Below are 23,770 nucleotides of genomic sequence, written 5' to 3'. Positions count from 1 at the left end.
GGTGCATGGTATAGCAGCGGCAAGTGCTGAGCAATCCTGTGGGTAGCAGCGGTTATTTGTTATTTATCTCCGGACGGTCGCAAAGCCATTCCTGTAGTATAAATTGTACAAAGTAGCGTACAGAAAAACAAGTTTCGACTTCACCATCTCAGAGAATTAGTGTTACGATCTCAGCGACCCAAGAAGTTCGAAAGCGTCGAACTTAGCGAATTATAACCGATCCTAGCTTTGCCAATAGGCCTGACTCGTCGAGTGAATTATCTCTGCCATCGACTCAATTAGCTCCAGTGAGTCTCACATAGCGGGATAAAATTAAACAAGTCCTTTTAGCGTTTTCTACTCCCGTGGGCCCGAACCTACACTCGGTTCCGTGGTTTGCGACTTTGTTTGCGACTTTCCGGAGATAAATACTCCGGAGTGTCCATTATTGTTTGTTTCAGGCGTCAAGGTTTTTTGTTTTATTTTTCTAGGTCTTCCTATGGACTACCCTACGGCGTCTTACTCCTCCTTTCCCCCTCGAACTATTAAATACCCTTCAGTTGTCTCGGACCGCCTTCACCCATATCACAGGGTTTAGGTTTATTTCTTTTGATCCTTGGTGATTGTTGTGTGTCTGTGCGTATCAAGGCGAGAAGGCCCAGATCTAAATTGAACCATTGCATAAGCCAGTCGCATCCTACTGACGTGTGAGAGGCACGTTGAATAGACTTGGTAGAGTGTGGAGGAAGCATCGATTCCATGATTTCGGAGGTCAGATGATAGTGGAGGCTTATCCGCGGTGAGATATTACGTGACCACCCCCTCAAAGGGGTGTAGGGGTCTCACTAGTATTGGACCCTGAAATTGCAAAATATTGTCCTGGAGCTGGCAGTGAGAAATAGAAAGTCTAGCAACCATGTAGCTCACACAAGCAGTGTATAAATGCCATTGATCCCATTCACATGTTTCTATGCACTATGCCACAGTACCCCTAGGAGTAAATGCCACAAAGGCAAGAAGTATATAAATGGGGTTGTGATGATTCCCTATCATATTTTGCTATTATTAGCAGATCATTACCTAATGTATAATGTGCATCAACATCATACCTATCCATCAGTATGTTACAAAAATTTCCGCACTTTCCTGATTTTATTTAGCCCTAAAGGAGCATTCAAGACCAGATTTCTATTAATAGCACTAATAATGCTCCGGCATCTTGATCTACAGTCTGAGTGTTCCAGCCTCACAGTACCATTCACAGTGCCATGCATGGGGCTAGCCATTCATATACAATACCATCTACATCTATAGGGCCATCCACAGTCCCATCAGTACATGGCATCCAGCCCCAGAAATGGAATATAGCACCATTCACAGTCATCTACAGTACTAGCCATTATCAATCCACTGTAATACAGTATTGTATATCAGTATTGTATATCAAAGTCAGCCAACAGTCAGTCCTTGTGATTACAGCTTCTACAGTAGCTGGCCTAATGCATATGACTCTCACAGCATATCCCTTGCTACTGTACTACAAACTCGCAAAGCGCCATCTGGCACTGGCAACTTACCCCTCCTTTGTTCAAGAAATTGACCTTGAGAACTTGCACTAAGGTCAAGATGCTGTGTCTGCTACACAAGGCCGACAAATCATCATAAGGACAGTATTACTACCATGTAAGATAATGCTAGGGATATTGTTAGTAATATATATATAGGGGTTCTCTTTCAGTCAAGCTCCATATAGGGCCAGGTAGAATGTCCAAGAGATACTTATCCCCTCTCCAAGAATGCCTAATGGTGTGTATCTGTTGCCTGGACATCGGGCATCCATCTCACATCATATTTTTACCTTACAGTCTGTTGGGCCTCATGATCATAAGCCATGGAATCACATGGATTTTCTTGATTCTACTTATTTGTAAATTGTCCATCACAGACTTATGTATGGCATGGAGACCCAGAAAATTAGCATGATTGAATACACATGTTAGATGGAGTGCACATAGACTCAAATCCTTCTCAAGCCAACACCTAAGTTTTACCTCATAATGGGCCTTCATCTGTACCTTGTGGCATCCACAAACCAACACTAATTACATAGTTGAGAGGGACTTGAGTGTGAACATTGAGATGCATGCCCGACCATGGCCAAGTCCTTGTTCATTAGTGGTGCCACTAGAGCCAAACATAGCATGCCAGATTTTGCCGGTGCGACGAAAAGTGTGAGGCAATTCAAGGGTGCCAGAACCCCTCCCAAAGGAGGGGCATGGGGAACCATGATTGTGAGATATCCTTCCAGAAGTGGTGGTTCCTCTGGCAATTCCCTCAAGAAACTGTGCAGATGGAGCATTGATACCTGATATTATCACCATGGGTCCCACTCACTCATCCTATGTAGTTCTAGTGCAATCAGCATGGGAAAACATTCGTGGATGTGGCAAAAGCACCAAAACATGGTTCTGATGGGTGCAATATCATATTTCACTGTTTATAACCACTGATTAACTAATCTGATGTCATGCAATAATGCACAATCATCTCATCACCCATTCCAAATTTCCCCTGATCTTTCTGGATTTTTACTGATTTTATATGAGCTGCTGCATGGCTATCCCTGGGCGCCTATTTATATCTTTGGTTTATTTTCAGTACTAATAATGTGGTATTTCAGACATATCTTTGGATTTCCCCTCATTTTTCCACATCTTTCTGAATACTCAGCTCCCTCACAGAATATTACATAAGCTTCCCAGGGTCCAAGGCCATAGACTGGCTCCAGCAGGGTGATCATATTACTATCCCATCTCCATAGGAGCCCAGGAAACAGTCCTGGCATACAGGCCATGCCTAGTAATACTAGCAGGGACCCTGCAAAAAGGTCTGTAATTGAACACTTGCCATGTACTGTTCTTACAAGTGTATAGTATTACAAAAACTGCAGGAACTACTCGTAAAGCAAGGTGTGTATTGTCCACAATTATGAGTCCTGAGGAATGAAGGAAGTGTCTTTACCAGGTCTTTGTTGAATGTTGAGTACTGTGCGAATGCAGATGGGGAGAAACTGTGTGCATAAAATATGTAGTTGCCATTGCATCAATTTCATACTCTGCTTGTAGTTGTGACTACAAATCTCATTTTGTAGTCTCAAATTTCAGTGATTGCCTTGGTGCTCTTCTTTCTGAAGCTCGGAGAGCCTGGCCTTTCACATATATTATATACACGGTACAGTGGATGCACCCTGTAACTGGGTGTGGTATTATAAGTACTATTGATAGTACCCAATGGCATGACTCATCAGCCAGAGTGGCAAAATAAAGTCAGAAAATGATATCATGTGAACAGTTTCAACTCTTAAAGGGTTTCCCATGGTAAGCATGCTAATTCCAAACTCTAATTCCTGGGTGCAGGTTGCTACTTTGCATGGTATTGTTGCAAGCTCTGAAGTTAGATATGGACTCAACTTTTGCACTGAATATACTATGATGTAGTAAACCTGTACTCTGACAGAAACTAGAGGTCTTCTACATCATACTTCATTCAAATATTTGTGTGCAAATAATACAGCCTCTATTTGACCCTGTGGAAGAGCTGTAAGGGCGGACTACACTGGATTGTAGTCATTCACATAAGAAGGGCAATCAGAAGCCTTGAGTCCCAACCAGCATGGTTCACTCTCCATGGTACCTGTCAATAGAGGGCATTGCCATGCATGGCAGGACATGAGTCCTGAGTTGTGTCTGATAAGTGATAGCATTGGGTGTATAGATGTCCCAATTGATGTATACAGTACTCTTTCTTATGCGCATATTAAAATCCCTTAGATCTGTATCTGCAATGTCCCCTTCATTCATACTTTGTCCTCCTGTGGCCCTGGCATCATTATACCATAATAGTCCCTGCCACTCTGACAGATTAAAAGTGGGTCTATATTGGTGTCTACAAAAAGGCTACAAAATTGTATTTGTACCCAGCCCAAGGGATAGTACGAGCTGCACTACTAGACACAAGTGACATAGATCAAAATGCTCCTCTGCTGCCAATCAAAGATTGGCAGCTCTGTCACACAGGTCTTTTATCCCCAGTGGAAGAGACAGTCAATAATACCTACTGAGTCCAGGTAGCACCCCACCAGAATCATGGTGCTTGTTTGCTGCCAATCTTCTATGGGCAGCTCCCTCACACTCATTTTCCTGAACCAAGCTGAAGGACACTATCATCAGAAAGGGTACTCAGACAATACCCCAAGCAGCTGGGAGCAGAAACAAAATATATATTACACATGTACTAGCTTCAATGTCTCATGGGGACAGATAGACACCACTGAGTGGGTTCCAGAGGCAGCAGAGATTGAAAAACACATGCCCAAGATGCCTGGTTTGTGACCAAAGAGAGACTTGTATCATAGATTACTCCCTGCAACCAGACATAGACTCAGACTAACCATGCGAAAAACAATCAACATTGATACTAATTCCCACAGTAGCAATCCATCAAACTATTCAGCAGTCAGTGTATTATTTTAGAACACCAGCCCAACATTCAAGAAGAACCTCTGATAGCCAACATAAGATCAATGTGCTTTCAGCAGTCAAGCTATGTCATGGTAAGCAGGAGCCAATGAGACACCAGAGATCCCAACCGGCGCGGCACCTCAGCCACCGACTACAAACAGCCACAGAAGTCAATTCCCATGGTAACAACATGCCACACATGACAAAGTGCATGCAGTAAAGGAAGGTGATATGATCAAATGCTCAAAATATTCCAGTAGATGGATAACCCAGAAAAATCTCTTCATAGAAGAAACCACAGAAATACATGAACAACCCAAGATGAAAACACACTATGATTGCAAACAGACACTACAAATCCGATTTTGTAGTCTCTTTGTAGTCTCCATTACAAGCAGACATTAAAGCGGACATTGAATTCTGTATTCAAGACTACAGCACAAAAGTCGCACGCATTCTTGGCAACAGTGATTCCCATTGGTACAATGTTCGGCACGCACCCAATTTTGCAGGTAAGGACTCATCCTTCGTAAACTCAGGACTCGTAATCATTCTATGTCAACAAATATGTTGATTACCATTCACATGAATGTATTAGCTAGCTCCCAAACATTTGTGTAGACGGGTGCTTCAATGTGCAGGAAGTGTCTTAGCATCATAACCATCTAACCGTCTTAGACATCTTAGCCAAGATGCTAAGACACTCTAAGATGCTAAAGACCCTAAGAGCTTTTCCGGGTTTCCTGATGCATCCTCCCAATAAGCTATGGATGCCCATCATGTGCACTGTGCGGGCCGGTGATAACCAGCTTCTGCACACATTGAGAGGGTAATTGACCAGATATATATTTATTGTTACCTGTAATGTTGAATATGTGGTGCAATGGTTACGCATTTGTCTCATGGAAGAAATATTATGATATGTCAATGGTTCAAACCTTCCTCGTGTTTTTTTATCCTCCTTTCACACGTGTCGCCTGTTGTGGTCTCATGCATTTACTTAGATATATTCCATTTGAGGTCTGAACCCTGGCACCAGCAAGGCATAAATATGAGCTCACCTACTAAGTCTGTTTATTCAAGCCTCTTTCCTGAGTGATGAAAGACCCTGCTCCCCTATTAGACTTTAAGTAGTGAATAACTGGAGTGGCAGGTATAAGTAGTATAAGACACAATCATACTATCAGATTTCTGAGACTATTTGTGTGTATAGAGTACTAGCAGGCCACCTATAGTACATGGGGGAGCCCCTTGAAATAGTCTTCCACCTCTCAATTTGCGGTTGGATGCGGTTGTGGCACCTTCGATGTGTGTGGGAAGATATAACATCACTTGCATCCCATAACTTATTGGGAGGATTGCATTCAGTGCGAAGGGTGGCGAGTCTCAGAGTTCCTATGTATTCTAGTAGGTCGCTGCCAGTGAAGTACTCGCCAGTCATCAACACTTCTGTGAATCCCTGAGGACCTGAGAGTCCTGACAGCAACACCTCAGGACGACTACAAATTAGTAATAGTGGCACTAGGCCAGTTACTTGTAGTCGGCACTACAACAGCCATGTAGTGAGACTAGAGACCAGTAGTAGTCACGCCAGCATTGACCAATCACATGAGAATCCTAACCAGCGTGGATTCTCACGGTCAGTGGCTGAACACATCCTGACGGGTCCTGACCTGACAAAATGGACCTTCTGAGCACTGACGCCCAGTGGAAATCGACAATATTTTCGTGTTTTTAGATACTTTAAATATATTTGCATGTATTTGCTTCTATATTTTGGAGGACACAGACGGCTCAATGACACTTGCATGACACACCCTTGACCTTCTCTACCTGCATCAGGTGTGCGTCATACGGAGACGCGACGCTGTCGAGTGCGTCGCATGAGTGCATGCCTCGCGTGTCGCCTGCGTGAGCTGTTAAAGCATCGGCCGCGGACATGGCTCCAGCGCGTTGATGTATATTTAGCTGCAGTGATCGCGGTATGACATCACTTGCCGCTCTCTCGCGATTCATAAAGTCGTCACGTCACAGTAACGACCTTCGCCGCGTTTTCCTCTTAACTATAAGGTATCCCCCCATGTCGTGCTCTAAGGCATTCACCAAAATGACATGCTTTTTCCTTAGGCTGGATTTTCCAGGCTAGCAATGAGCAAAGGCATAGGGACATAGTGAGTAAGTGCTAGTTGTATTATGAAATTATAATATTTGACTTCAATCTCGGCACAGAAGGAAATACCGGTGGAAAAGGTGTGTAGGTATGTCCCCATTGCAACTACACCACCTGTTATGGGAGACAGTCCTCACCGGGGATCGAGGTAGGGAGGGGGGAAGGGGACCCCGGATACGAGGGGGAACTGGGGCGACGCGGGGGAGGTGCGATCGTCGGGGGACTGGCAGTACAGAGGCGGGAGGGTGGCTCACAATACAGACAATAACACAATAGGAAAGGTAGAAAATTATAGTAATATGTGTAAATACATCGAGGGGGGGAGGCAATATATGAGAACATCGGTGAATATCTTTACAAGCATGACAATACATGACTGTCCGTTCTGGCACCTGGGAAACCCATATATGCGGCACATGATGTCTGTATATCCTCCTGCTTTTGTAGCTATTTTCAATGTATTTGATCTATTACCTAACCTATGGCACGCCGGCTTCGACAGCTGCAAAATTCGCTAGAATACAAATCCATGTATTTAAAGTGCCACTTACTATATTCCCCTGTATTTAGAACTGTTTTTCGACCTGTTATATATAGAAACATATTTAAAAACATGAAAAAATTGTCAATTTCCACTGGGACTGACGTCTGAGAGCTCCTGAGAGCTCCCGAGGGCTCCTGAGAGGGCCTGAGGAAATTTCCTCAGGAGCTGTCAGGAGTTGTCAGGACAGATGCAGAAGTGCTGATGCAGGCTTGGAGGTCTGCGAGGTATGCAAGGCTTTGCAAACCTTTGCAGTCTCATCCCGGTTTTCCTGATGCCGCTCGTACAGCGCCTCTAAATCCTTGGAGTGCTGTCCCGAGGGTGTCGCGGTCAGCCATCAGGACCGCGGTGTCTTTGCCTCGTGCCTACCTCCCACTCCAGCGCAAAGATTTCTTGGTGGAATCGCTTCTGGAAGCCGACCTGGCCAAGTTGTAGCCCTCTACCGGCTAGTGCTTCTTGGCTGGACATCTGCTGAGGGTGATGTCTGAATCTGGGGGGTGGGGCGTGTCGAGGAACATCATATGAGGGCCAACAAGCCATCCTTATCTCTCGCTGCTTCTTTCTTGCTTACAGTGATATGCTCCAGCAGTCTGGGGGATCTAACAATGTCTTCAGGGCCTTCGTCATGCCCGTGGATGCAGCGCTTCAGACCCGCTTCCATGCTGATGTCTAACGCCCGGGTGTCTTTCTTTGGGGAGGGCCTGAACCCTGCTCGCCAGGGAAGCCTTGTCATATGTCCACCCTGTGAAGACATCGCTGGGGTTGACGCGCGCCTACGGGTATTCCTGGGTGTCATTGCTCAAGCAGCACTTCTATCCATCCAAGCTGTACTCGTTGTCGGAGTAGCTAATTCGCCGCTGTCGCCCCCCGCTCACGCATCAGCGATCCAGTCAGGGTACGACAAGGTTCAATCTCCCGGTGGACAAATCCGTACTGTAATTAATCAGCGCTGTGAGCGCGCGTTCCCTCGCTCACAGAAGGGGGAGGGGGGCTTGATAAATATCCTCTCCTCCCGCTCTCGTCACACTCGCGGAGACTAGACCACCTTCAACCCAGCCATGCCCATCCACCCGCAGGTCTCGGGGACCTACCAAATCACGAACGTGTACACCGGCCAGGCGCTGACTATCGGCGCCAACGCCGACGAGCGGTCGGAGCTCATTCTCAGCAGCCCCATTACCACACCGTGGTGTGTAAGTGTGCCAGTGCTTCTTCAAGTGCGAGGCGGGATACGTATGTGTGCGTGGTCAGGAATTCCGCGTGGAGGGCAGGACCTTGCGCAGGCCCGCGCCCGCCGGCGACTGCTTCATCGTGACGCTGGCAGCCGCGCACAACGACAAGTGCTACGCGCGTATCACACAGGTGCGTCCGCCGCCACGCCACGCTTTTGTCCGCCGGAATCCGGATCATGGTCACTGCAGGGCGTCGGCGTCCCGGTGGCCTCCGTGTCGGCCCCTTACCAATTCTGCCTGGTCCCGACTTCGACGCCGACGCAGTATTATCGGTAAGAGCACGCGCGCAGTCAGATGATGCTGCCGCTGCTCCAAGTAACGCGTGAACTTCTGTAGCATCTCCGACCGTCCCGAACAGACGTACGTCGCAGTCAGGAAAAGCAGCGGCGGCGGGTTAAAGGTATACGCGTTCGCCCTGCTGCATTTATTATGACTCACCGTTGGGTCGGCAGCTGACGGTCACGTCCAAGCGCGAGAGCGGGGAGCCCACGCAGTACTGGAGATTTGACTACCAGTCTCCTCTGCCGCCGAAGGACGACGGGAAGACGGGCGGAGGGCAGACCCAGAACAACGGCAAGACGGGCGGCGGGCAGAACACGAACGACCATACAGCAAAAGGAGAAGGAAAAAAGGCCCACTTCGGACCCAACATCGATGGCGCTCCCCCCGGCGCACTCCCACCCGCCCCAAAGCCGAAGCCGACGCCCAAGAAAAATCCCGGGGCGGGGGGCAAAAAGCCCGAGACACGGAGGAGGAGCACGTCGTGGCGTACGATCGGACCAGACGGGAAGGGTGTGAAGTATTAATGCACGTCGGAGCTTCAGCCTGGACGTTCTTATGTATGAATATGTCTGTGTCCGGTTGTCAGTGTCAGTCGCGATCTCGTGCGTAATGTAACTATCATCCCGAGGTCACTAGGACCGGGGCCGCTATTGACGCCACACTCGGTGGCACGAACTGTCAAGCATCAGGAAAAAGTCCAATCTCCGACGGTCTGATGGGTCTGACAACTTTTTTTACAGGCATCACACATCTAAACCACATGTAATAATTTCCTTTTTGCTCTATAATCATGTACCTGCAATCCTAGCTAGTATCTGGTGTATTTGGAGTGACGGAATCAAAATTGGAGGTTCTGACGGTCGGGAGCCTGTCAGAATTTCTCGCAATCTGATTGGTCGACGACCGTCTGACGCGGTCTGACAGTCTGCTGTCAGGCGCCTCAGACGCTGTCAGACGCTTGCACCTTTTCCTGATGAAGAAAGTGGTCGTCTATGACAAACCCGTCCTGTCGTGACGAACAAGTCCCAGTACTCCAACGTTCGAGCTACCTGTTCCGAAGTCCACAAATAAGAAAGTAATTGGATTTTGACGCGTACATACAATATAATCCCTGTGATTGTCGGGACCAGCGTTGCACCATACCGGATTGCTCAGGTCTTTTGGTTCACTTGCCCTTGAAATTTCTATGTCCAAGGTACTAGACTGCGCCGCGCTCGCAGGGCCTCACCGCCGTATTCTTCGCATGGCGCTATGGTTGTTTGTCTGGATGTAACACGATAATGTCAAGTAAGAGTGAGGCGTCGCTGGGCTAGAAATACTCAGGAGATCAGAGGTGCAGTGCCGGATTCGTGGGGAGTCGTAACAAGGAAGTGACAAGTACCCTCACACGCTTAGCCGTCCTCGGATGAACTTTCCATATGTACAATTGACATCGTGTATGGCACATTGAACAACATAACCTAAAAACTACGAAGCGACAAGGAAGTAATAAACACAGTCCTTTCGTATTTCCTCTCCCTCCCGAAACCCGTGTATCTGCGGAACAACAAAAACAAAGAACAGCGATCGTCTGCGAATGAAACTTTGCGACACTTTTGCACGCTTCCTTCTGAGACCAGCTGATGGGTCTAGGCAGAATTGGAAAGCGATAGTAAGCGTACCTTTTGTCAAAGGGCAATTTACCCGACCAGGTTCACGGGTACGCAACCAACCGAGACGAGCGAGTCTACAAAACGAACACATACATCAGCACCTAACAAAGTGTCTGCAGAGGTCAAGCACACTCACTCGAGTTGTCCTCGCAGCACACCGGGTTCGCATCACTAAACAGCCAATCAGCACCTCCTTCCCCCTGCTGATCGACCAGGACTCACCAGGACGCGCCCTGCCCCAGCCCGAGAACGTTGATAGGCGAGCACGTCAGGCCAATGGGCACGTTCGCGCCGTCGAGGACGATGCCGAGCAGGCCGAGGAGCGAGGTGACGCCGGGGTCGCCAGAGCTCTGGACGCTCTGGCAGCACTGCACGGGGCCGGTGTTGCACTGCGAGACAGAGCCGGAGCCACCGGGGGCGGGGACGGCGAGGGCGGCGAGCGAGAGGGAGAGGAGGGTGGCGAGTTTCGCGGCGGTGAACATGGTTGGTTGAGTGTAAAGCGAGCGGTGAGAGGCTTGGGTGTGGATGCACGTAGGGGAAGGCAGAGACGCGAGATGGGGTTTCGGGTGAGAGAGGAGGGGCTTTATAGTACGCGAGGTGAAGAGGGAGGAGGCTTACGATAGGCGGGCGCAGGTAATCCCGGGGGGCGGGGCGGCATCGTGAAAGGCGTGGAGCTGTTCACATTGGGGACGGTGACAAGCTCATCAACCGCCGAGTTGAGTAATTCGTGGGAGCACGCGGGCACCGACGGCTTCGATTTTGGGACCGCTGTAAAAGAGGTGACGCGGGCTCGAGCGCAGATCAGGGCGGGCGTGATATCGAATATTGGTCATAGCGCGAACCGGTCATTACGGAGGTGGGGCGATAGGCAAGAGGCAGCTCAAGCGCGCCCTTGGATACAGTGGCTATATGCGGGCGACATGGCTCCGTTCGGGGTTGCTCGAGCTGCTAGTCGGTCGAGAGTGAGCGGGCGGCTGACAACGACGTCCATGCCGGAGAACAGAAGTGATGTGCGAAGCCCAGCTGGACGGAGCCGACGATCCGTTCCCGACTCTCCAGGCCTTCCTTCACCCTCGGTCAAGTCGTATTCCTAAAACCACTGGGGTTCGAACCAAGTCATGCAGCAAACCCTTTAAGGCGTCACTGAGATTCTCGAGAACGCCCGATGCCGGGGAGGTCTGTGAAGTGCCGTCCACGGTAAATCGGACTGACAACGCACTGCTCGCCTCAGGCTAGTCGGGCTTCTCCATTAGAATTGTTCATGCCAAAAGCGTGAAGAGAGCGATTCGAACGGGCAGTGATGCTCAGTGGTCAGTGCAGAGGAGCCACTCGATCGGTGGCTTCGAATTCATTTAGAACGCCTAAAGCACGTGGGTGCCATCAAATCTCGATTCACCAGATCTGCTTCCGAGCCTCCTCCCTGATCCTCGTTGCACTGCCATCTGTAAGCCTCATCCGGACGGGCGGCTCACCTTCTTGCCGAGAACCCGTAGCATAGTCTTGCTGAGACCTATGTACCCAGTCCCCTAGGGTTGATCAGAGGTCTCGAGGTTCTCAGTGGAATGTCCAACCACCAGATATGCGTTCCCGGCTGCTCCGGTCTCCGCGACAGATTTTACTTGATTCATCTCGGTACATCTTCGTGGTGTGCATGGTGGGCTGTCCTGTGGGCAGAGTATACAGTCCACCCATTCAGTGCATAGAATAATGGGTGAAGGGTGATATAAAGAGTACGCTGGACTGAACTCACTCATATCCCCTTCAATGTCGAGGTAATATTGTCTAGGTGATGGTACATGAATTGAATTTTGCAGTCCCAGGGTGGTTCCCCATCGAGCTCTGGACTTCCTCGGGACTCCTCTGGATGAAAGAGAAAGTACAGAAGCTTCCAAATTGTAGTGAACCAGCCAGTTTCTCCTTGATCCCATCTTGCAGTCTGATTTTCATGCAACCGGAACAATGGATAGAGCGCAGGTAAAGCCAACAAAACATACAGTGCACAGTGCATATCGAGGCCGTCATTGAAGAAAGTTTGAAGAACTAGCACCAGGTCCAGAAGGGTTGCCATGAGGTCTTCAAGTGATGGTATGATGCTAGACCTTATCTGAGTCAACTTAGATTGATCATATGGTGTGTGTCAGAAGTGACCCGAGTTGACGGGTGCTATAATATACACCATTGGAAGAAAAATATGAAGATAGCCAGCATGTGATATTTGGGCGTGAGCTCTCAGATGAATTTGCTTCTCCTTGGGTGTAACAATTGAGGACCAATGTTTCTATGGGGAAATTTCTTGTAGATTGACAAGCTTCACAGCTAAAGATATTTCACCAAGGCTAGATGTCTTAGGGAGTTCACTGAATAGCTCCCCCACACTAGTTCCCTCTGATATTCCAGACCTGGGTGCAGTTCTTGAACTTGGATTTCTCATGCTGCCCCCATGTCCCGGGTGCATCCAATATTCTGTGACATTATTGTGGTTGTTTTGTCTTGGCAAGGTTATAGGTTGTTGCCATTGTCTTCTCCTTCCAATGCAGTTGAAGTGTGTCTTGACTCAGCAAAATATCAATCCCAAGGTCTGCCTCCTAGACAAGTTTCTTATCTGTGCATGTATACTGTATGGCACTACATTTGTAAGGGCAACCATACCATAGCTCCCCTCAATGACAGACGCATGGTGTCAGTGAACATTTCGATACTGTACAGGTATTCAAGTGTGCTCGAGTACTCAAGAAACGTAACAATGGGACCCAAAACATATGTGCCATGCTGTGACCCCATCCGGACCTAATCTTCTTCCCCTTCTTCCTCTTCTGCCTCTTCTGCCTTGTTGTCAGCATCTTCGTCTTCTTCCGAATTGTCTGTGTCAGTGTCTGAGCGATGGTCCGAGTTTTCATTCAGCTCATGCCACAGTGCATCCCCAGTAAAATAATCGATTGCCCTTGGAAGGACCTGCTGCTTGTTAGCCTCTCGGCCAAAAGACGCATGCATGTATACGCACGTGATCCTTCAGTGCTTCGCCAATCTCAAATTCCTCTTCTAGCAGGACATCCCGCTCATCTTCCCTCCTTGCATCATCGCTCTCTTCGGGCTGGGTGATGGATGGTGGAGGGCAGAAGAAACTGAAAAAGGACATTGTATCGCCTTCATCGTCAGACTCTTCGTCTTCTCGTCCAGGTGAATTGTCCTTGAGTTTCTTGGTCTCTTCGGGCAGTTTCGTCAGGTCCTTGCTGCTCTTCCATTGGACAGTACCTGCAGTAACATGGCTGTACAAAAGCCGGCCGAAAAAGCTGATCTCATCCTGCACGGTTGCAATTCACTCAGCAGCACAAATGGCGGCAACACCCGCAAGCAAGGAAACGAATCAACAAACCTTGTAGACATACGTCTTACTCAGCACCGAGTTCGAGAAGAACTCGTTGGGGGAGAACCGGAAGTGGATGGAGAAGGAAGGGGAGGGTGTTGTCGGATATGAGACTGTGATATCTGTGAGATGCTGCAGAGCGGGTTCGTCCTTCTCCTGTATCATCTTTTCGATGTCGGGGTGGCCTTTCAATACTCTCAGCCAGAACATGGGAACCCGCGCGCGCGGCGCGGTCGTGGCACCTTCTGGGAGTGGAGGGAGAGTGCGGTACTCCTCGTCCTCCTTCAGGCTCTCTACCTCACCGAGTATGATCTCCTCTTTGCTTACACCAATCTTGCCAAGGAGGACTTGCTTTCTCCGTTGGTACAGGGCATTCAGGTCCTTGGAGTACTGCTCGACGTGGCTGTATCGGCTATCGTTTTCTGTCTATTGGACTGGTATACGTACCTTGCGCTCCAGTGCCAGAACTTCTTTCTGGAAAATTTTCCGGATTCCGACTTGGGCTACTTGCAGCCCTCGCAAGCCCTGTATGGCCCGCTTTACGTCGACCGGCAGGCTCTCATAGTACTCGTCTTCGTCAGACGACTGCTGAGACTCGGAGGACATTGGAAATCTGGTTGGGGGTACAGTGAACGTGAATGCCTGTGAGACATACTTATCTTCTCCCGTCATTTGCTTGCTTACAATGGCATTCCTCACTTCTCTGCGTTTCTCTCTCAAGCGCTGCCTTCTGCCCTTTCTCATGACCGCTTTGGACAAGAGTCGTGACGCCAGTATAGCGCGCTCTTCTTAGACGACCTCTCCCATTTGCCAGTATTGCAAAAGCAGCCTTATCATATGTTCATCATATGAAAACATCGCATCGGTCAACAGGCGCCTATCGATATACCCTGGATGTTATCAATCTTGTGTGCAATAGTATCTCTAAGCAGCCCATCTCCATTCGTTGCATCCTCCGGCATCCCGTTTCCCGCTGTTTTCCCTAGGCGCTTATGCCGGTGCTTCCGAATCTCCCCAAGATAAGACAAGGTTCAATTCATTGGATAGAATGGAAGAGGAAGGCGAGTGGTGAGTCATAGTCTTTTCGAATGTCACAAAAGTGTTTGGACGTGTACTGTTGTTTGCTCGAGCGCTCATAGATATCATCCGCTGAAGAGCGGCACCTCGATTACGCATAGGACTCGATAAATATCCCCCCCTGCCATCCTGGTGTCCGCGTCCGGTAGGACGACCCGCAACTATGCTTCAGGAGGGGATCTACAATATCACGAACGTCTCGACTGGGCGTGTGCTGGCTATCGGGCCCGACGCGGCCTCTTGGTCCGAGCTCCAGCTCTGGGAGGCGAGGTACGTTGGACAATGGACCGTAAGTATCAACTCTCAGCTCCACGGGCGCGAGGGACCTCGGACCTGAAACCGAGGATAGGAATTCCGGGTTGAGCGGCAGCGTGGCGGTTACACGCTGACCGCCGTGCAAAAGCGCCTGCGTGCCAGCATAACGGACGTGCGTTCTCTACATAAATGTGCCCAAAATTCGGCTTCCGTACGCAATGACATGACGCTTGCAGACGAAGGACAGCCTGGTGGCGTTACACCACAGATATCCCTTCCGAATCACTGCGGCGCTCAGGGAGCTCAACTATTACTAGTAAGGGCGTCAGTGATGTACAATATGAGATTCACCTACAAGGCCTTGGTATCAGCATCAGAAACAGTTCCGGAGAGAAGTATGTCGTTGCTCAATGGGGGGCCAGCAGGAAAGGCGGGTACGACTTGAAGGTCTGTTCGTGCTCACCCATGGTACATTTGGCCACCACCCATCTAATGTTGAATTATATCATGTGTGTTACAGCCTGTAGCTGCATATGATACATCCCAGTACTGGACGTTCACATACCAGCGTTCCCTGCAGGCCAACTATGATAGAGGCCAATACAGCGACGGTCAGGGAAGAGGAGGCAGGTCCACGAGCACAGGCGATGTTGTTGTCAAACCGGAGCCCAAGCCGCAAGTGGATGCAGCGACCCAGGTGTTAGCCGATGCGAACCGCCAGCTCCTGAAGCAGATAGCAGCGAGCAATGCCATGCAGCAACAAATGTAGGCGAGCACATCTATTTGCTCTGCAGTCACATTCCTATTCATTCATTTCCCGACTCGGCTTGGGGTGCAGATGGATGACAATATTAGCCCAGGTAAGCGAGGTCCTCACGTTTGAACGCTTGCTTATCCATCGAGCCGCCCTAGACTCTGGGCAACGGAGGCGGAGGGGGGGCGCATACCAGTGGCGGACGGGGCCTTCCGAATGCATCGATCAGTCCAGCCAGCTCCCGCGCGTCTAGCCCAGATCCAAAGGAGGACCGTGACGAATCTGAAGATGAGGGCTCAGATGCACCGACCGCGACAAAGCCAATGCCGAAGCCCAAGAAGAAGGCAGGAAAGGGAGTTAAGAAGCCTGCTGGGGGGAAGAAGCCCGCGGCGGGGAAGAAGCCCACCGTGGGGAACAAGGTTGGAGGGACGGGCAGTAGGAACAAGACTGGGAAGGCCAACTCGAAAGGCAAGGGGAAGGCAGCAGCGCAGCCTCCTTGAGTGAGGAAGAGGAATGCCTCGGGGTTTCGCTGACGTACTGGGTGTGTTATATGATTCCGTCTCCACCAAATCTCGTTCAAATTACGCAGGTATTGGTTTTACATAGCGGGGATCATGATATCATCCACTACATATTCCAGAGATGCGCTGACGGTTCTCCGCGGGGCAGAATAGAGATGCCCTGCTGAAGGAGGATTGAGATCCTTCGGGTTCAAAAGCCCGCACGGACCAGGCGCGTATAGTGTGAGGATCTGTACATGGTACCAAATTGGCTGCTACTCCTGGATGCCAGGGGCAATCCTTTTTGCTGTCGGGTCAAGTATCCCTAAAGGTCCTCTGTCGCTATTGACGTTAGCAACAAAGGATGCAATGCTTTCTGGAGCGTTACCACCGAGTTACAAGGCTGCGTGTTGGGGTAATTTCTCGGCCGGCCATTATATGGTCACCTTCCATTCAATTGGCCGTGAGATCGTAGGCACAATTCTGGGGAGGCGCAATGCCCAGTTCCGGCGTGTAAGCAGAAAGTGGCTGAAAGATGGTTGAGTTACTTCGTGCACGTATTCAAGCATTCACTTGCACAGAAACCTTCCCGATCATTTTCATTTGCCTGAATAACTATATGAATTTGTTTCGAACGGGGAGAGAGCATATATTGTAGCAAGGACGACGGGTCGTGACACGGTCAACGCAGTGTCACACCATGTCACACTAGAAAACCCTTTAAGGCGTCACTGAGATTGTCGAGAACGCCGGGGAGGTCTGTGAAGTGCCGTCCACGGTAAATCCGACTGACAACGCACTGCTCGCCTCAGGCCAGTCGGGCTTCTCCCTTGGAATTATTCATGCCAAAAGCGTGAAGAGAGCGATTCAAACGGGCAGTGTGGTCAGTGCAGAGGAGCCACTCGATCGGTGGCTTCGAATTCATTTAGAACGCCTAAAGCACGTGGGTGCCATCAAATCTTGATTCACCAGATCTGCTTCCGAGCCTCCTCCCTGATCCTCGTCGCACTGTCCACTGCAAGGGAGTCTCCTACTCATTGAGTCTGTCTACAAGATGATACATTGAAAGTGCCGACATCAAGGTCATACTGTGGTTTGACTTGACACGCTCTTGGCGAGGAGACTCGGATTCGCACTGGACGACGTCCGGGCAAACTTGTGCTCGGAAACATTCATCTGGGGCACCCTGGTGCTCCCGATGCACGCTTCCCTGCAACTGTTTCTTTCTCGCTGCAGATCATCCTCGCCGCACTTGAGTCGACGTGCACGATCCTCGACGCAGGTATTCGTAATACTCTGCCGTCCACATCCCACTTAAACGGGTATAAAAACCCCCTTCTCCTCGTCATTCTCCCCATCCAACCACTCGTCTCTCATCTCGCGTCTCCAACCAACACACTCACACACTCACTCACCACTCTCCTTAACACACCAACAATGTTCTTCACCCTCACCACCCTCCTCTCCTTCCTCTCCCTCCTCCTCCTCGCCGCCGCCACCCCGCTCAAGCGCCAGAGCAGCCAGTGCGACACCGGCACGCTGCAGTGCTGCAAGCAGGTCCAGCCGGCCGGCTCCGACCAGCACAACACGCTCCAGGGCATGCTCGGGCTCACCGGCAGCCTCGCGAACCTCCCCATCGGCACGACGTGCTCGCCCATCAACGTCGGCGCGCTCGGCCAGGGCGCGTCTTGGTGAGTGCTTCCTTGGTCGCGGGGTGTGGTGTGAGACTGATCTTTTTTATGCTTGGTGGCGATAGCGACGCCGAGCCTGTCTGCTGCGAGGACAGCTCCAGTGAGTCGCTTTGCAGTCTCATCGTTGTCGTTTCTCACAATGTACTCTCCAGGCGGCGGTCCCTTGAACTTGGCTTCCGCCGGCTGCGTGCCCGTCACCCTCAGCGCCTAGTCGCTTACTGTGCGTTCCTCTCCTTTCAGTTGCGCATACACCCGCACATCGCTCACAAACACGTCGCTTAGGACAGGGCCTGTGCATAGCCAGCCAGCCAGCCAGCCGACCGGCGGCCGTCGATACTAATACCTTCAACTTCATTTATCCCACATCTTTTCGAATCCTTGACGCGCGAACGGGTAGCTTTGCCCAGACGCTCTTCGGGATTAGTGTTTATGGACCTTTGCTTCGACCGCTCTCACACGTGACCGCATATACCGTATATCTCTGTTATTTAATCTGCTCAATGTTACAGAAAATGTGCTCTCTCAGAGTTTGACGGTTCGGAGCGAGTGATACGGTTGTCGGTATGTGTTGGCAAACATCTCTCGCCGTGGGGAGCGGAAGAACGCGCGGCGCTCGGACGGGAACGCTGTGAGGAAGCAGTGGACGGTATATGCTGTCTATGGTCACTCCCCCAGGGCAGAACTAACACAAAGTCCCCGGCTACCTCGGCGGGAAGAACCGCCGCAACTGCTCGAGCGCGTCCCAACTCAAGCCAAGGGCGGAGGCTCTCTGCTTTCCCCATTCCCACCGCCCATCTTTTATCCTCCTCGTCAATTCCGGGATCGAGAGATTTTTGAACCGAAGGGCCAGGACAGCACGGTGGGGTGTCGTCGCACGCAGAGTACTAGTAGTCTTCATACTAGTATGCACGCGCCGATTGACTCGGCTCTGGCAGGCGAATTGGCGTCCACCCGTCTGTGGCTGTGGCATCATCCGCGTTGCCGTCCCACCCCGCCCTCTTCGTCCCTGGAGACGCGTCACACATCGATATCCAGTCGGCAGACGAGGAGGTGGTATAGTTCGCTAGATGCCAGATAAGCATACGAGGCCACCACGCTTGGTCCACGAAGGTTGGCCGAGTGCACGGAACGACTCGGACTGCGGCGGGAGCTGCGGCGTCTGCGGACGGTCGACCGTCCTCGGCTGTCCGGCACCATCCAGCGGGGAGGAGGACGAAAGCCCGAGACAGCCGGGTTGAACTCAGCCCCGAGAAGGCCCGGGCGCACGTCTCGCAGGGCTCGGGGGCAGACGGCGGTCGAAATGAGATATATAGAGCACATGGGAGATGAGAACCCCCCGCAGGAGGAGAGCATACGGCTAAGCCCAGACAACATCAGCCGACATTCCGAGCCATACACAGAGACTGCAGCCTCACTTGTCCGGTCGAAAACAAGATACATATATCACGCACAGCCTGAGGACGAAAGAACAATGTAGGAGAAATTTACGCCAACAAATGCATGCGAGGATGTCCCGGTACCGCAAGGTCTATCCAATGATTCGTGCAGACTGGTGGGGCGGAGAACGTGGATGCGGCGGCGCCCTCTCGGCTCTGTCACTCTGCCCCGTAAGGCGCGCGTCCTGCGTGAGTTGGAAGTCAGACGGAGTTCGCATTGACATAGAAGGTATAGGTAACGAACACTCACAACAGCAGAATATATACTGTCCTCAAGTGAAAACGAAATACGTCATCCACGGGATGAAAGAGCACAAACGAATAACTTTGAAATGCAGGCAAGCATACCATCGGAGCGTGAAGCGCAGTGGTTTACGCAGACCGATGGAGCGGGAGCAGTGAATGCTGCTCGTAGCGTCCCCGTAGCCGGTCCCTCACAAAAGCCATAGCGCCAGCCGCTCTCACCCGTGCGTGATCGACAAAGTCAACGACGTGCTCCCGCACCGAGTGGCCTTCCGTGCCTTCCCAGTTCTCCAGCACGACCCACGCGGTGAGCACCAGCACGAACAGCCACGCCAGCCCGACGCCCAGGCGGCCCGCAACGCTGGCCGTGTCGATGCTCGGATTGAACGCGAAGTACTGGCACGTCAGTGCCACGCAAAACGCGCACGTTCTGCACGAGGCGGCAGTGAGCCGGGTGGAATGAACACATCATAGCGGACTAGTACTCACGCCCACATGAGGAGCGCATACGGCAGGCTGTACATGATGGCCAGCACTTCCAGGCCCCAGCGCTCGCTGTGCTTGCTCCACAAGTATGCTTGCTGGGCTACATTAGGACCCTGCGCTCACGCCGGACGCTCCCAACACTCACCGCGATCGTCGCTTCGTTCTGCTTGAGCGCTCTGTGCTGCCTCGAGAGGATCAGCCCGGCGATGATGCTAGCGATACTGAGCACGGCGGACAGGTACCCAGTAAGCTGCGCGGTCGAGCGGGTGTCGCCCGCCCTATCGACGCTCTGGATCGCCAGGAATCCAACGTTCACAGTGACCATCACCGTGGACTACACGAACAGGACGGTCAGCCTTGCGGAGTCTGGGTCGCAAAAGCGTGTTGTACTCTGATACGGACCGTTATAGATATGAGCTGCCACTCGTCCTGCAATCTCCGGATCAGGCGGGCCCAGCACTGGTAGTTTATTATATGGTCGACCCAGATTTCATCCAGCGTCTTGAGATGGAACCGTGGACCGTTGAAGAGTAACGGCGATAGCACGGCTAACAGCCATGAACGTCCACGTTTTTCCTCTTCGTAAACTGCATGATCTCGGCTCAGGCGAGCAATGAGTTGTCCGTGGAAATTAAGAAACCGTTCATGCGCTACAAAATACAGACTTAGAAATCTGCGCAACGCCTCGCAGGCGACTTACCTAACACGCTCATCAGCCTACCTTTATCCTTGTCAGTCCAAGCTGACAAACAAAATATGGGAAGCTCACCCACGACGCAAGCAGTGTATCCGTTCGAGTTCCCGAGTTCTGTAGGAGCAACTGAGTTCGATTCATTTCAAATCTGGTGTCCTGGCCATACCCTTCGCTTTCGATACCAAAGTCAGCATCTTCTGCGTATCTTCACTGGGATACGGCGAAGTGGACGAGAGGGACGTCAATGAATCTGGGGGATCCTTTCAGACGCGGGGGGCATTAAAGATGGTCGATTACAAACCGATGCTGGCATGTAATAAGATTGCCTGCACTTCCTTGATGTGCTCTTCTGAAACTTCTCGAGGGTGGGGGTACAATTCCACGTGATACCTGATGTCGGTTATGGGGAGGCGTCAGGTCGGTCTTTTGGTGGAAGGGCATACGTGAGACAATGGGGAAAGGGTAGAACGCTGCAGACTTACCGGACAGAGAGTAACGTACCAGTAACAACTCCCAAGCTCGAGCTCTGTCAAAGAATTAGTTATAAGACCTAGAGAAGAGTGTAGCTGGGCTTACGCAGGTGTTGTCTGTTGGTCTCTCCTGCTATTTCTCGGAGCCACTCATCCGGATGGTAAGAGTCGGTCCAGAAGAGTGACTGCGACACATGGTCAACAAAGTAGTACCCCCAGTCTTCAGAAGGATCGTCCGCCTTTGGAGGCTCTAGCACCGTCTCGTAGTCTTCGGGTATATCCACGCCCATCTGACGGGTCTCTTCTATCTTCCGTGTCAGACAGCACGTCAACTCCGATATAGTATCTGCGTATTCGCGGTCATAGATATTTGCGTCAGTATATACGCGCTGTGGGGCGTGTTTGAGAGTATGCAAATCCTATATGACTGATACCAACCTGCTCTTTGTGAAAGAAATATAACGCTCCCTCAGGATGCGTGTATGGCTCCCAACCAGACGGAAGGCAAGTGCCACCAAATGATGGGGTTTGTCGCTCATGTGAAATCACTCGCAAGTTGGTCCCCTGGGCCACGCACAGAATCTCGACCTTGTACTCTGACTCCCTCTTTGCCCTGGCATCCGTCATTTTTTTAGCGGACAGCAACTTACGGGGAAAGGAAACGCACATGAGGGACCCACGGTGATAGCGGCACACCTCCTTCGAGCTTATAGGGTTCAACGTTGCGCTAGGGCATACCCGTTCACTCGCTGGTACTGTTATAGTCGGGACGCTCAGCTCCTGTTGGGAAGACGTGTGCTCCGCTTCAGTATTGACTACTGTAGTCTGTGAACCGTCTTCAACACATGACGCACAGTAATTATTTGTGAACATCCATAGCTGGTAAACAGCATTTTAGTGTAAACGTACTGAAGTCCGTGATAATAGACTTTGGCAGACTCTTGTCCCTCCGTATGACGAAGTCCGACGAGGCAGGTGAGAGCGACGACTCCTGTGCCAATCGCATACTTCCAGCCGCATCCAAAGCCAACATAATCGTCGAATCAGAAGCAATTTCTCCATAACTTCCAGGTGCTTGCCTTGGCAGAGATGTACGGGAGGAACTTCGACTCGCGCCGCCACTACGCGAGGGAACTGGGGAAAATGGGGCGGCATGCCTATCGTACAGGTGATCCATGTAAGATATACGGAGCTTCCAGTATAGTTGTGGCGGCTCGACAAATGGGTCGACCTTAGACAGCTTTCGGCCAAGGTGTAAGTGTACTACAATCCGCTGAACAACTGAATAAATACTGTAATACTCACGTGGAGACTCATACAATGAGGAATACGGTCGGATTGAGTCGTGGACTACTTAATTAGCCAAGTTAGGAGATCAGCACTTGCGGGAGCGCCCCCGTGCAGCTGGCAGGACATTCCTCGCGCACGCAAGCCATATGTGACTGCGGGTTTTGATATAGAGTAGTATCTGCTGTACTTTCGATGGCACTCTTCGGCTGGCTTGCTGGTTGCAACATCCGATCCCTTGGATTAGAGTTCCGCGGCAGGTGTCGAGGCCCCAGGATCCTGCGAATACGACTCTTATCCACATTCATGCACTAGCAATGAGGAGACTGGCCTCTGTTGGTCAACGAAAGACAGCTGTTGAGTTCTACGCTGTAAAAGTCGACCTACCAGTCGCAGTGTATGTAATGGAAGGACTCGGGCTACATAGTCAGTGATCATGAAGGTCGTATCCCTCAGCCCGCGGCATGATTGAAGGCAGCCTACCCCGTGAGAACTCGCGGGTGCGGGCGCTACATAGAGGCTTCTGATTGGTGCAATATTCTCAAGAAAGCAGCAGCCCTGCCATTGTTCCGGCCGTATCGATAAGTGAAGCTATTTGGGCGTGTCGGTGGCAAGTACTACTTTCATTTGCACTTCGACATTCGCCCTAGTAGAAACTGACCTTCTCATATTTCTGCGAGCTCGAGGCTGGAGGGTAGAGGGGAGTTGGGGAGTCGGGGAGAATCTAGTAAGAGCCGCAACACAGATCTTATGAAAATGTAGTAAATTAGCCACAGACACGACTGCTGAAAGGGAATTCGAATGGAGTAACATTGGACAATGAAATGGCTCGTTCAACTATTGTCATGGATCTCACCAAGCCCTTCAGGCTCTCCCTGGCATGTGCAAGGGTGCAAGCGTAGTGACCTCGCGGGTAGAATCAGGAGCACTGATCCTAGCAAACCTAACGCAACTCTCAGTTCTATAAGAACCTCCTTCACCCTGCCCTTCCACCCATCTCATCGAATCCTCTCATCCGACTTTCTCTCTCACGGCGGTATCTCAGTCTCTCTTTACTTTACACTTCTTACATCTCGCCTTCGTCATGAACGCCACTGTCCTCACCAAACTCATTGGCTTCTTTTGCCTCCTCCCCGC

At 50.9% G+C, this 23,770-nt stretch overlaps 7 protein-coding genes across 7 annotated transcripts; 3 read left to right on the top strand and 4 right to left on the bottom strand.

The window, feature by feature from the left end:
* Nucleotides 1–7,391: 7,391 nt before the first annotated feature.
* Nucleotides 7,392–7,678, bottom strand: GLOTRDRAFT_132430 (uncharacterized protein; the record flags this gene model as incomplete). Its single annotated transcript, XM_007871285.1, has 2 exons — nucleotides 7,392–7,520; nucleotides 7,580–7,678. 2 exons carry the CDS (start codon nucleotides 7,676–7,678, stop codon nucleotides 7,392–7,394), a joined length of 228 nt encoding a protein of 75 aa, XP_007869476.1.
* A 137-nt stretch (nucleotides 7,679–7,815) lies between these two features.
* On the top strand, nucleotides 7,816–9,248 carry GLOTRDRAFT_95926 (uncharacterized protein; the record flags this gene model as incomplete). The annotated part of the gene is made up of 6 exons (XM_007871284.1): nucleotides 7,816–8,145; nucleotides 8,287–8,403; nucleotides 8,462–8,572; nucleotides 8,632–8,714; nucleotides 8,779–8,842; nucleotides 8,895–9,248. The coding sequence occupies 6 exons, from the start codon at nucleotides 7,816–7,818 to the stop codon at nucleotides 9,246–9,248; spliced, it is 1,059 nt and encodes a 352-aa protein (XP_007869475.1).
* A 1,164-nt stretch (nucleotides 9,249–10,412) lies between these two features.
* On the bottom strand, nucleotides 10,413–10,771 carry GLOTRDRAFT_28272 (hydrophobin; the record flags this gene model as incomplete). The annotated part of the gene is made up of 3 exons (XM_007870968.1): nucleotides 10,413–10,450; nucleotides 10,507–10,547; nucleotides 10,599–10,771. Coding segments are annotated over 3 exons (252 nt in total), but the record flags the coding sequence as incomplete, so codon positions are not given.
* A 2,392-nt stretch (nucleotides 10,772–13,163) lies between these two features.
* Nucleotides 13,164–14,484, bottom strand: GLOTRDRAFT_122907 (NAP-domain-containing protein; the record flags this gene model as incomplete). Its single annotated transcript, XM_007871283.1, has 5 exons — nucleotides 13,164–13,343; nucleotides 13,378–13,677; nucleotides 13,750–14,130; nucleotides 14,188–14,353; nucleotides 14,396–14,484. The coding sequence occupies 5 exons, from the start codon at nucleotides 14,482–14,484 to the stop codon at nucleotides 13,164–13,166; spliced, it is 1,116 nt and encodes a 371-aa protein (XP_007869474.1).
* Nucleotides 14,485–14,980: 496 nt separating this feature from the next.
* On the top strand, nucleotides 14,981–16,667 carry GLOTRDRAFT_122906 (uncharacterized protein; the record flags this gene model as incomplete). Its single annotated transcript, XM_007871282.1, has 6 exons — nucleotides 14,981–15,087; nucleotides 15,309–15,519; nucleotides 15,593–15,837; nucleotides 15,911–15,932; nucleotides 15,985–16,367; nucleotides 16,433–16,667. The coding sequence occupies 5 exons, from the start codon at nucleotides 14,981–14,983 to the stop codon at nucleotides 16,324–16,326; spliced, it is 927 nt and encodes a 308-aa protein (XP_007869473.1). The 3' UTR covers nucleotides 16,327–16,367; nucleotides 16,433–16,667.
* A 1,096-nt stretch (nucleotides 16,668–17,763) lies between these two features.
* On the top strand, nucleotides 17,764–18,228 carry GLOTRDRAFT_47300 (fungal hydrophobin; the record flags this gene model as incomplete). The annotated part of the gene is made up of 3 exons (XM_007870975.1): nucleotides 17,764–18,017; nucleotides 18,083–18,117; nucleotides 18,170–18,228. 3 exons carry the CDS (start codon nucleotides 17,764–17,766, stop codon nucleotides 18,226–18,228), a joined length of 348 nt encoding a protein of 115 aa, XP_007869166.1.
* A 1,597-nt stretch (nucleotides 18,229–19,825) lies between these two features.
* GLOTRDRAFT_132424 (uncharacterized protein) lies at nucleotides 19,826–22,379 on the bottom strand (the record flags this gene model as incomplete). Its single annotated transcript, XM_007871281.1, has 13 exons — nucleotides 19,826–20,126; nucleotides 20,192–20,277; nucleotides 20,328–20,516; nucleotides 20,585–20,832; nucleotides 20,883–20,903; nucleotides 20,952–20,990; nucleotides 21,043–21,126; nucleotides 21,178–21,266; nucleotides 21,378–21,402; nucleotides 21,453–21,735; nucleotides 21,785–21,959; nucleotides 22,014–22,182; nucleotides 22,256–22,379. The coding sequence occupies 13 exons, from the start codon at nucleotides 22,377–22,379 to the stop codon at nucleotides 19,826–19,828; spliced, it is 1,833 nt and encodes a 610-aa protein (XP_007869472.1).
* Nucleotides 22,380–23,770: the final 1,391 nt, after the last annotated feature.

Source organism: Gloeophyllum trabeum, assembly GCF_000344685.1.
Source record: "Gloeophyllum trabeum ATCC 11539 unplaced genomic scaffold GLOTRscaffold_00013, whole genome shotgun sequence".
In the NCBI taxonomy this organism is placed as follows: domain Eukaryota; kingdom Fungi; phylum Basidiomycota; class Agaricomycetes; order Gloeophyllales; family Gloeophyllaceae; genus Gloeophyllum; species Gloeophyllum trabeum.
Note: the sequence above shows the minus strand (reverse complement) of the source record. Positions and strands in the feature narration are given on the sequence as shown.